The sequence below is a fragment of the Daphnia pulex genome, chromosome 3, assembly GCF_021134715.1.
Source record: "Daphnia pulex isolate KAP4 chromosome 3, ASM2113471v1".
NCBI classification, from domain to species: Eukaryota; Metazoa; Arthropoda; class Branchiopoda; order Diplostraca; family Daphniidae; genus Daphnia; species Daphnia pulex.
In genome coordinates, this window is record NC_060019.1 from 1,105,908 (window position 1) to 1,117,825 (window position 11,918).

The window sequence follows — 11,918 nt, forward strand, 5'->3', positions numbered from 1 at the left end:
CTTTTTTTTGTTGTTTTTTCGACGGTCACTTGGGTATTCTGTTATTCTCTTCAAAATTCGATCATTCCTCGATGATAAGCGGAAAAAACGGGAACAGGACAGTGGCCTTTATTTTCGTTCGTTTTTTCTTTCCTTATTCCTATCACGATAACGTAAACGAGTTCCAGAAAATGACGACAAAAACAACCGGTGCTGTTACTGCTACTATATACACACACGCTGCTGGGACTGATGTTACAGTTATTTTGTAACTGGTCCGGTCTGGTTCGGTCTCTGATCGGTGGAACCAAAATAGCGCGATTAGAATATGGCCTATACGCCTAACTTGGGAGTTTATCAATGTCCAGCACATCTGTTTAATCATATGTAACAATCAATTGAGCAAATTGGGTGGAATGAGATGCAATAACGACAGCAGAGCGGGATAAAAAAAAAACCAAATGCGCGTTCGATCGACCCGGCACGGCAAAGTCGATGAAAACGGGGCCGTCCACTTTCAATTACTATCGTCAAACGGAATTATTATTATGTTTTTTTAATTCTCCGAGTGAACCAGGGTGGAATATGTAACGGTCTCGTTACGCTCGTTTCGTGATATTACACGGTCAACAGAATAACTTGCGTTGATGTTTGAAAATTCTCCCGCGACCGAGTAAACGATTGGCACAGAATTCACAGTATTATAGCCTACATTAACGCAAACATTGTTAGCAGCATTAACACAATTAACTGGCCATCTTTAAGACAAAAGCATGCGAAAATTTTTGTTATAGTCTCAAGATTAGAGATAACGGTTCTATTTCAATTGCGAATGGGATTTCCATTGACCCAAACAGTGTTGCGTGAATGTCGTCATATCTGGGACAAGAGCAACAAACGGCCGTGGGTTAGACAATCCATAAATCGCTGAATATTCTGATGCGCTTCTTTTATCATTTCTAGTCGGGATATGATTGTGCGCAGCAAACGATCAAACAGATGCGGATAATAGAGGACAGATTTGCATTATTTAGGCATAGGATGGGCGCGGTCAAGGAATTCCAGTCCCGCCAACACCACCACCAGCCACCAACAATTTGAACGGCATTTAAAAACAAACAGACGAAAATTGTACGGAGCAGAAGAAGAAAATCCCACGCATCACATCGTCGTTCCTCTTTTGAGCGATTGGATCGGCTCGAAAACTTTCCCATCGTTTCCATTTTGCCTTACACAAGTTTGTCTCGACCGCCGGTTGTTGATGGCCGCCGTGCTCCATGTTGCTGTTGTTGTTGTTGCTGGTGAGAGATGCGCGTGGCTCGTGCCGTATCTGCCCGTTCTATCTCCCCCGCTGGCCTTGGTATGCGGAATTTCGGCCCTTTTTTCTCTTTTCTTTTTCTTTTTTTCGTTCGTTTCTTGTTTTTCGGGAATTTTGGTTTTTCGAAAGGTACAACCACACAGACACATCAGTACGATCTTCGACGCCATAATAACAATAATGCACTGCACTACGCACTGTAGGTAATATCTCCAAGAGACGTCACTAAGCAAAAATTCCGCACCATCCACACTCGACGTGTTTCTCTTTGCGCCAAAACAAAAAAACAAAAAATTCACGACCCCGCGGCTAAATTCGTCGACTCGAACGCAAGTTGAAAAAAAATACAAAAAAAAAATTTGCATACGGCGACATTTTCGGATCGTTAACCTCCTCCTCCACGATCAATCTGTCCTTTCCTAGCGACGTGAAATTATCCACAAATAAGGGAATATTTTTCTGTTTTCCTTTTTATATTTTCTTCCTTCAAAAAAATTTCCTTCCATTTCCAGGAATCGTAAAAAAAAAGAGCCAAAAAGAAAAATCGCCGTGTTAAAACGTTGCCGCATATGGCCGCCAACATCAATTCGCCTTTTTCGTCTACGCAATTCAGAGGTCAATATGTAGAAACGGGAAGTACTGGTCAAACATTTTCTGGCTGACCGCCGACCCAAGTTATAATAAGAGAAAAACCCGCTACATTTGAAATATAGTAGCTGTGGGAAATATAATCGCCGTATAACCTTTCAATAGGGGACAAACTCGAAAATACAAAAATGAACAAGGGACGAATAGAAAAATCTGTCGAATGAAATGGAATCCAACCGAATAAAATACGCGGGGGGTCCTTTTTTTATTGGAAAATATTTCTCTACCAATGTGATGCAGTTTGTCTCGGACCTTGCAATCAAACCTGGCGGTTATTATTATTATAGCCGCTCGGTGTTCATTAACATATACATATCATTCCACCTGGAAGTTTTAAAAAGATGCTTATAATTGACGCTATTTATTGATAACCCAAAAGAATGGAAGGATGGACACGGAGGATCGTTCATCACGCACCTTGCGCTCGGTACATCTACTGCACAGATATAGCTGCCAGGCATATAAATAAATGACAGATGATAATTCATCCCGAAAAAAAAAGGAAAAATACAGAGACGAACGACGACTAGACAAGAAAGAAATGTCGTCCTTGAATCGATATGTTGTTTCTTACCTGTTAAACATCTCTCAGCGTCTTGTCTAACTACTCGGATCACATGTCGGGCCAGATTTGCATCAAATTGTTGTTCGCCGGCGCGGCCAACAATTTTCATGTCCAACAGCTGATGTTATTTATGGCGATCTCAAAATAGCCCAGCTCGCGTGAATAATGTCTAGCCCCGAATATTTTTACTTGCAAGTGTAGGTACTTTTTAGACGTGCTGGATAATAATCGATTCAATGCTGTGCAAAAATTATCCGCCCAAAAGTGAACTGATGTAACTGATAGACACTTTTCGGGGATGATAGACCCACAGCACATCTTCTTTGGGTGTATCGATCCTTGTATGGCTATCACTTGTCTTCCCAACACTTTACGGCCTTATTGGCTTACACATTATAGCGCGGATAGTGCTATAGTGCCTCCTGATATCAATCCGGAATCTCATTTGATTTGCGCAGTTTGAAAATCACCTCGGCCCCAACTTTTTTCTGTAATGCGTAGGTACGTGACGGCTTACGGTGATCCCATCGCATGGTTTTGTCAGACCCAAATTTGGGTGCCACACCTTTTTCTTTGTGTGTACCGGAGTGAAATATCACGACAACTTTTTTTGTCAAAACCGGGACAGACTCACATAAGACGCTGGGCGAACGAAAAAAAAGATTCGTTCAATTGTTTTCAGTCGCCAGCGTTTTGTCAGTCGGTCCGCCGATTGTTCCGGTAAAAGGGTAAACGACATTATCCCGACGGTATAGAATAGATAAGATGGGACATCAAAATAACATTCGATTCTCTCCTTTGAAGGTTGATGCGAAAATCAACAAGGAAATAGTTGTTGGGAGACCCAAAATGGAATATCTACAATAAGCAGAAAATGAATTTGCACATTTTTAGCGCAATGATGGAGATGTTGAATCGGTAATGAACCTTCTTTATTCAGCACCACTTCATTTAATGCACGAAGCGGAGAAATTAAAAAGAAAAGGTGCATTTCATTATTTCGGCTATACGTTTTTTAATAAGACATTTGCGCGGGCTATTCAAATCTTCATCCACCGAATATTTTTCGCGCCGTTTCATCTCCGATTATTTTCCGTGCGCGTTTTTCTTTCTCTATCTTATTCCGTTACGTCATTGCGGAGACAATTGAAATACGAATCAATAAAAGTTTTTTTTTTTTCGAATACATAAAAGGAATGTGTCCTCACCGCGTGAGATAACAATAACCTGCGCGATCAAAAAGCCAAATAAAACGTCATCATCATCAAACAACACAGCGGCTTATCTCGGGCGGCATTTTTGTTCTCTATTGCGTTTTATTGTTGCGCGAATGCAACAACGGCGGAGAATAATAGGAAAAGCGAACAAAATAGAATAATGGCCAACGTTACAATGGGTCGAAAATAGAAAACCCATACAGACTTCTTTTACCACCTCGTTGCCATTTTGGCCGAGAAGAACAACAAGACGGAAAGAGCAAAAAAAGAAATGCGTCTCGGTTGGAAATGTGTAAACGCATCGCAATCCAAAGAAAAGAAAAAGAAGTTGCCGACCAGTCGTCGATTTTCCCACATTTTCTAGACGAAAAAAGAAAAAATGCTTAAATTGGTGGAATGCTGGAAAAAGATTTCTGAACTGGACGTCTAGAAATCAAAGAGCAACAACAACAACTGACAGCTCTACGGAGAAATTTTATTTACAATCAACGAGCGCTTGGAAGGTTTGAAATTTTTATGAGTTCCAGCTCCCATCGGCAGACGGTCCTTTTAAGAGTCGAATCAAAAACCCACACAAGGGAAATATTTATTCAAATTCAAATCTATAACCAGTTCAACCGCGCTCGACGAGCGGCCAGCAGAAAAACCAGCCCCCGCTTCATCATCCGGAATTCCCAAGGTCGATTCCACTGGGCCTTTTGCATGCGATTCGTTCCAGATGCCAAATGGGAAAAAACAAAACGACGCGGGAAAGGGAAATAATAACATTGCGAATAAGAAGTCTATCGGGGGAGTGACGTCACCGGTTTCCCGGAACGCCCTTGAAATTAATGAAAACAGGAAGGAAAAATATAAATGGATGGATTCAACTGGAGGTGGAGCGGCGGAGCTAATCAGCCGACCGCGCCATATCGGGATCTAATTCGCCATCTATTTTGCATATTAGATTGTGTGACCAGCACCACCACCACCACCAAGTGCCGGCCACGTACGAAATCTTTTCACCACCACCCGGTGAATCGTTAATTATCCCGAGGTACGTGAGTGATGAATCCCCTTCGTACGTACAAGTGTACAACTTGCGTTTTTCCTCTTTTGTTTTTCCACTTTCCTTTCGCTCATTTGCGGTACAGCAACTCATTGCCATAATACACAAAAACAATGTCCGGAACGACAAGAGGAAATAAGTATACTCTTCGGTCACGCACTGCCAAAGAACCAGAAACAAGAGACCTGATAATGTGAAAGGAGACGAGGCAATTGCGGAAAACGACTAGACCCGAGTACTTTATGGACATTTGCCAATTCCACCTTTTTTTATTTTGTCCAAATTTGTGTCTGTCATGCTCACGCAGCACAAATTTAAATTTAGCAAAAAAGGAAGAAAGAGAATATCCTTTCACCCATCTTTACCCAGTAATTAGACCTTGTCCGGTTGTCAGTGATTACGTCAGACATCACTTAACATTTGAGTTTACGTTTGTGAACGAAAAGCTTATAGACATACACAAGTCCGGGTTGAAAAACCTTTGGATATATTATTGGACTATATACTCACCGTAGCTATTATGCAGCTCTGTCGATGGCTCTTTCCAGGAACTCAACGGCCACGAAAAGCAGAAGCAGCAGCAGTCCGGCTCATAAATAAGTATTAGGAGCTGACGAAAGAATTTGCTACAAATTGACCGCGTGCGAGTCACAGCTGAACGTTCCACCAGGATGTTGTTGGCGAGTCATCATTTATTTATATGTGCTTCTTTTCTCTTCTTTTTTTGGAAGAAAATGCCGAAACTGATTGCAAATCAGAGAATCCCGGGAATAAGAGAGTCAACATCCGCCTCCATCATCCACTCGTCCACGCGAGGCTGCAGACAAGTTGGCGGTGGTCTCGTCTTGAATCACGAAAACCTTTTGACGTCAGACACGCAAAATCCAATTCCAAAGAGGCTCGAAACGAATCGCAAAAGGGAAATTCTTATCGGGAAATCGCGGGAAAATATTAAAGAAACGAGTCGAAAAATAGCGGCGAATGAAACGAACGAAAAGGAACGACAATAAAAAAAAGTCAAAACCGCAACGACGTCGACGGACCCACTGGATGACCGAGTGACTTTTTTTAAATGGCGACATTGTTCCTCCTCGACGAGATGACACAATTCTCTGTGAGTATACCCTCCCTCCCCCTTCCTCCCGGCCGTGGATGGACGCCAACGTCGTGATGACCGACTTCACGGCTCATCATCGTCGTCGTTCGTTCGTTTGCTGGGCATCGATCGGCCGCCGATTTGAAAAGGAAAATCCGCAACGGCCGGAGCAAAACGACAACGCCTTTTGAAATGTTTGGAAACGAGACACTTCGTGATTTCGAATCGCTTCGTCGGCCGACGCTGACAGCGTCCGTCACGGTTCGATAATCGACGGCGTTGCGTGCCCGGCAATCGTCTCAGCGTCTCGGCTGCAGTCAGACTCATCCAGTCCCGCGATGGCGTCACTTCCATCGAGGTCGAAATGCATCACAATCGCATCCGCACGCAGAAAAATACGAAAATTCACGAACGAAACAAAAATAAAAGTTGAAAAATGAACAGCCGGGAACTCCAACGGCCGTGCGGGAACTCGTTGATCAACGCCAGTCGGAGCAGCGGGACGATGGGGCCGATTGCGTCGTAAAAGATTATTCATTCCGCCCTCTGTTACAGTCAAATGAAATCAATCCGGCGGTCCTCTCAGCACGAAGTGAACGCATTTTGTGGCTTTTTCATCTTTCACGGCCGCCCAAAAAGTTACGGGCTCTGCTTTTGCCCAACGACTTTGTAACCGACCGACCGACCGACTCACGAACGAACGAACGAAATAAAATGAAAGAAGAACAAGGCCACCACTAGCGAATCCAATTCGAAATCGATCATCGCTGCTGCTGCACAGGCCCTTCCTCTTCGTATTCAAACAAGAATCCATCCAGCATCCATCCGCTTCTTTCATCTCTTCGTTTGCAAGTGAATCAGCCAAAGCAAATGAGAAGCGTGACACTCGCATCCGTTTTGTTCCGGTTTCATTTCAACAGATCACGACTGTTTGCGTTTCAAACTTTGACTCCCCATCAGTACACCTGCACTGGTGATTGCGAAAAAATCAAAAAAACAAATCATAAAAGGGAAATTCACGAACGCAACATTTCGGCGTGAGCGAATCATTCACGTGGAAATGCGCAGGCGTTTTCCATTTCTAAATGTCGTGAATTTGTTTGTTGTTTTCCGATGAGTCATCGATTCCATCAGAGAAAGAAAAAAGTATTTCTCTGAGATTGTGTTTCACGTCATTGTGCATCACAGCTCGAACAAATTGTTAGAAAAGCGGATGCATCCGGCGCAACCGGAAAATTATTTTTCAAAAAACAATCAAATGAAAATAGAGAGCCCGTTCCTTTTCAGTGGCGTGTTCGTCCAGCCAATTCGAATAGCGAACGACCGACCACCCAGCTCTCTTCAAAATTCAACAATGGAACGAGGAAGAGATTTAATTGGGGTTACCCTAGGAGTCCTCATCGGAGAAACCTCCATTTGCCAACGAGCTTCCATCACAATTCATGATCAATTCCGACAGATTGGTTTTATCGCACAATAAAACAGCGCCTGTGTTATAGCTCAAAGCTTGTCTCAACAGCCTGTGCAGTGTCTACAGTCTCTAAATCATATTGAACCCCTAAACAACTATCAGAACATCGGACTGGGCATCTGCTCAAAATCTCGAAAAGGAGGACGATTTTGAATTTAGAGAGATGGAATCGCTGAAAATTTATTTACTCCTTAACTCCATATTTTACTCTGACCCACTTCACCTTCATCATTTAAGAACAATCAATTAAACTCCCTTGTGCCAAAATCATGCTAAATGTATAAGGCAGCGCTAACTTTTGAAAAACTGTTTTCAAGTTAAGAAAACTGAAGAAGAATTGCGATTCCGTTCCTCATCTAAGCAAGCGTCTAGACAATGTTACAAAAGAGACCCCAATTCTACAATTAGGAGAAAGCCTCAAACAATTTAAAGATTCAACATTAGCGAGTAAAGATTTTCTGAATTTCGATCCCTTCCCCTGACAATAAAGGCGCGAAAAGAATAATTGCGTTGAACAGCAAACAGCAAATGCACTTTTGCCAGATTTTTTTTTTAACTCGCGTGAGTCGACATAAAATTAAGAAACGAACTAAATCGACTAGATTTAGCTACAATATTTACTTATTTGCTAAAAAAAAATTGCAAATAATATTCGCACTAGCAAATAATAATTTTCGTGCAGCCATTCATCACGCTGTTGTCAAATGTAACTTTTGTTCCCTTTTGGCCTTCCCGCCAAATCAAATAATTTAAAATAAAAGAAATAATAAAACCGAATAAAACGAAGTTGTACTTGAACATAGCTCTGCGTCAATAATGGAAGTTGAGATAACATTCTAATTTGTTTAGCTTTATTTGTTGCAATGGAAATTTATTCGTTTTTCTATATGCATTTGCACATTTAACCTCGATCACAGTTCATACGATCACTTCTGACAGATTGTGGTTTTATCGCAGAATAAAACAGCTTGTCTTAACAACCTGTGCAACCTTGACGGTCTCTAAATCAAAGTGACTGTAATGTATTTCTACCTAAACATCCAGGATTTCTCGTCACCAAAAACTTTTGACCGCTTTGTTACTCTGTGAAATGAATCCAGCCGAGTTCACGAGGTACTTGGTTATTTAGTTCATCAGTCCCTTTGGTTGATTTTTGTAACAAACTTTATTTTTTGGTTATCTCGACACAACGAACAATAAATGCTTTACAAATATTTGAAAGAACACGGAAAACAAAGAACAGGATGGAATCCACAAATGAATTTATACAAATGAAATTTAGGTTTCTAGGTCGAAAATCTCAGCATCACCAGACATTCAAAGGCCCTTCAGCAATTAAACAAAGGACACTGAACGGTGGATTGTCTATACATTATTATTTCATCAGGTACTGGAAAACATTTCGAAAGACGCCAATGCAACATTAAAAACAGACCCATTTGCCAGGGGGAAACGATTGAACCAGTTGAGAATAAGAAGAGGCCGTTTTTACTATCATTCCAGATCGACGGTATTGTCCAGCAAACTGTCGGTACTATAGCCGTCGAAAAGTTGACCGCATTCAACTTTGAAGCTACAACACTTTCTGCAAAGATAAGAGCAAGCTGATATGAGTAAAACTGATTGGACTGTTAAATGAAATTTAAGGTCTAACATACCCGAGTTAATGATTAAAGTTGAATTTGTAAGTCTGCAGGATTGAAGTTGATGACGTTGGCGTTTTCTTGCTGGTACAGGGAAGGAGAAGGACACTAGAAAGGCACACCAATAATTTCCAAACACTTGCGGCTTTACAACCGATTCCGGCTCGTTGGTTCAAAGTCGCAATTATGGGTGAGATGTCTTGATGGGTTTGTTAGATTCGATTTTCAGTGTTTCGGTTGTGCGATGAAATAATAACAAAAGACGAAGGTTCGTTTGGCTCCGACTGCTGGCTGCTGTCAGCGGATGGAGTAGCCGGCGGAGCGACGAACGTCGGAGGCGGGCGGACGCGGACTTCGTACGGTGACGAGTAGACGTCGTTGCCGAGAGCAGCGGACGATTTCGGCGGAGTCTTGACGGGTTTCCCATTGGTCAATTTCGTTGGCAATTTGAATTCGCCGCGCATAATCTTCTCCCACACTGAAATAATAATATCCAAAAATGAAAAAGGTTAGAGAAATGAATTGGCGCCAGCCACAAAAGGAAAATAATAATTGTTGAACCGGCCGTACCGATGGTTTTGGCGTCGCGTTGGTAAGGATCCATCAAGTCGAGCGAGTGTTCGCTTTCGCTGACCAGATTCGACATGCCGTACAGCGTCAAAACCTTGGGGCAATCTGCGGGAAAATAAAAGAAACGAAAAAGTTAGTACCGGTACAATGACTACAATCAGTTGATTGTGCGATGTTATCGATTCTATTCTAATCGCTATCAGATCCAGTACCGAGAAAAAGTGCGACTTGAAAACTTTTAAAATGATCATGCGCAATCTGCAAGCAAGCGCTTAGTATGTCGTAGTAAGTAGACGAGATATGCAAATTTCGTTACGAGACGCCGGCTTATAACCTTCACTATCGTGTGAGTGTTTGACGTCATCAGTTTTTGGCCAAAAGGAATTTCCTCGGCTGTGCCATAAACACTTCAGCGCGCTATATGACCGTGACTTTATAAACGCGCAACGTCAGTTTCGTGACGTAACCTGCGGATTAACGGCGGGCAATAACAGCAGAGACTCGAGAATATAATGCTTTTCGCGTGCGTGCAAATATTTGAAAATCAATAATGCCTTTTTTGGGGTATAAGCTATTTTAAGATCCTCACATATCCTGGTCGAAATCTTACAAAAATATTTATGGCCGTTTTCTGCCAAATGCAATTTCGGGCGTTCGTGTCAAATACAGATTTTACTCGGAAAAACTTGTTCTTCTTCTTTCGGGAAGGTTAACAAAATAAAGAATAATAAAGTCGAATACACTGTTAATAATACCTCACGTTTTTCGAGACATACAGTCCTCGGAAACCGGGCAACTAGAAACGTATATTATAATCTACGATAACCGAGACGTGTTTTCCGTCTCGGAAATCGAGAGTAATAATCGTCCATTCTCATATAAAAGATTAGACTTCGGTAGGAATTGAACTCGGATCTCCGACATCACAGTCGGATGCTGATCCGCTGTGCCATTTCAATATGTTATAGGGAACAGTACCTTTTTGATACATTTTAGGCTGTTTTTTTAACTAGACAAAAGGAAGGGAAAAAGTAGGAAACAAAAATTGAGAATGTACATTTTTGGTCGAGACGTGCTATTGAAAATCGAAGGTTATAACTACCGAAACGGAGAACCTACCGATTTTCGATACATAGTAACAATTTTCGGTAATATGTATTTACCCATAAACGAGACCTTTTTTAACAGTGTAATTACCGGGGATGTCAGAAGTCTTGCAGTACTGTTCCACTAGGTGAACGAAAACGTAAAATAACCGGCCCATCTGTTAAGGTAAAATTTGAATTTAGATTTTGAATAATTTTGCGCTTCATTGTGTGGATTTCGTGACAAGAGACTTGAATGCACGAAATGGAATTGGCATCAATTGCTACCTTTTCTTCGTGTTTGAGCAGCTCCCAAATTGGAATGGCGGCCGCGTCGGTCGGTTGCGGCTGATTCACTAAAATGAACGAGGCGACAATCAGCAAGAGGAAAGGGCAGCGGCAACTCCAGCGGGACATTTTTGTTTTTTCGACGTTTGAAAAAGCGAACGAAATGGTCAACACGTGAAAAATCGGAACGGGAGAAAATCAAGGGACTGACGGTGAAGTGTTGTTTGAGTGAACGCTGGTCGAGCAACTGATTGTGGCCGCACGTTACGCGTTGCCTCTTATGGGGCAGGGAAAAGGCGAAGAGGAGGAGGAGGTTGGGATGTTCTCTGGCGGGCGGGACTGGAGGAGGAGGTCCCGAAGAGGAGAAAGAAGAAGAAGAAGAAGAGGAGGAATGCACCAAACTCCGCCGGCAAGGACGTTCTCCATCCACCGTCGAATTTCTTCTTCTTCACTTCTTCTTCCTTGAATTTTCTTTCTCTTTTCTTTCTTCTCTCTCCCTACACCTTTTCCTTCGTTCGTTCGTTCGTTCGTTTCTTTTTTTCGTGATTGGAATGTCTTGGTCGGCCTCTTTCCGACATTCTTTCGGAGGTCACCAAGGTCGTTCGTCCTTCTCTTTTTCATTTTTCCCAATTCCTTCACGACGACCGAACGACGATGGAAATTCCGCACAGAAACCGATCGAACGTGAATTTCGTTTTGAAAATATTCCGGCGCCAAATTTAATTCACGGTGGAGTATAAAGGCGTCGCTTTGATTCGGCAACCATTAACGACATTGGCCTGGTTAAAACATCTTCCTGCCAAGGTCCGCTCGTGCACATTTATTACGTTGTTGTTGTTGTTGTTGTTTGGTATTGGAATTGCGGGAAATGAGCGGTGCGATGTGGCTGTTGCCGGGCGCATCGCAACCGAATTCACGGACGTCCAATGAAATTCGGGTCATCGAGTACGAAAGTTGAACGAGTCGACGACTAATTTATTAGTCGACCAA

The 11,918-nt window shown here is 42.3% G+C and overlaps 1 protein-coding gene across 1 annotated transcript; it reads right to left on the reverse strand.

Moving 5' to 3' along the window:
• Positions 1-8,499: 8,499 nt before the first annotated feature.
• Positions 8,500-11,205, reverse strand: LOC124190904 (rhythmically expressed gene 5 protein-like). Its single transcript, XM_046583787.1, has 5 exons — positions 10,929-11,205; positions 10,753-10,819; positions 9,556-9,660; positions 9,001-9,463; positions 8,500-8,927 (listed from the first exon to the last, which is right to left on the reverse strand). Exons 1-4 carry the CDS (start codon positions 11,055-11,057, stop codon positions 9,198-9,200), a joined length of 567 nt encoding a protein of 188 aa, XP_046439743.1. The 5' UTR covers positions 11,058-11,205; the 3' UTR covers positions 8,500-8,927; positions 9,001-9,197.
• Between the last annotated feature and the right edge of the window lie 713 nt (positions 11,206-11,918).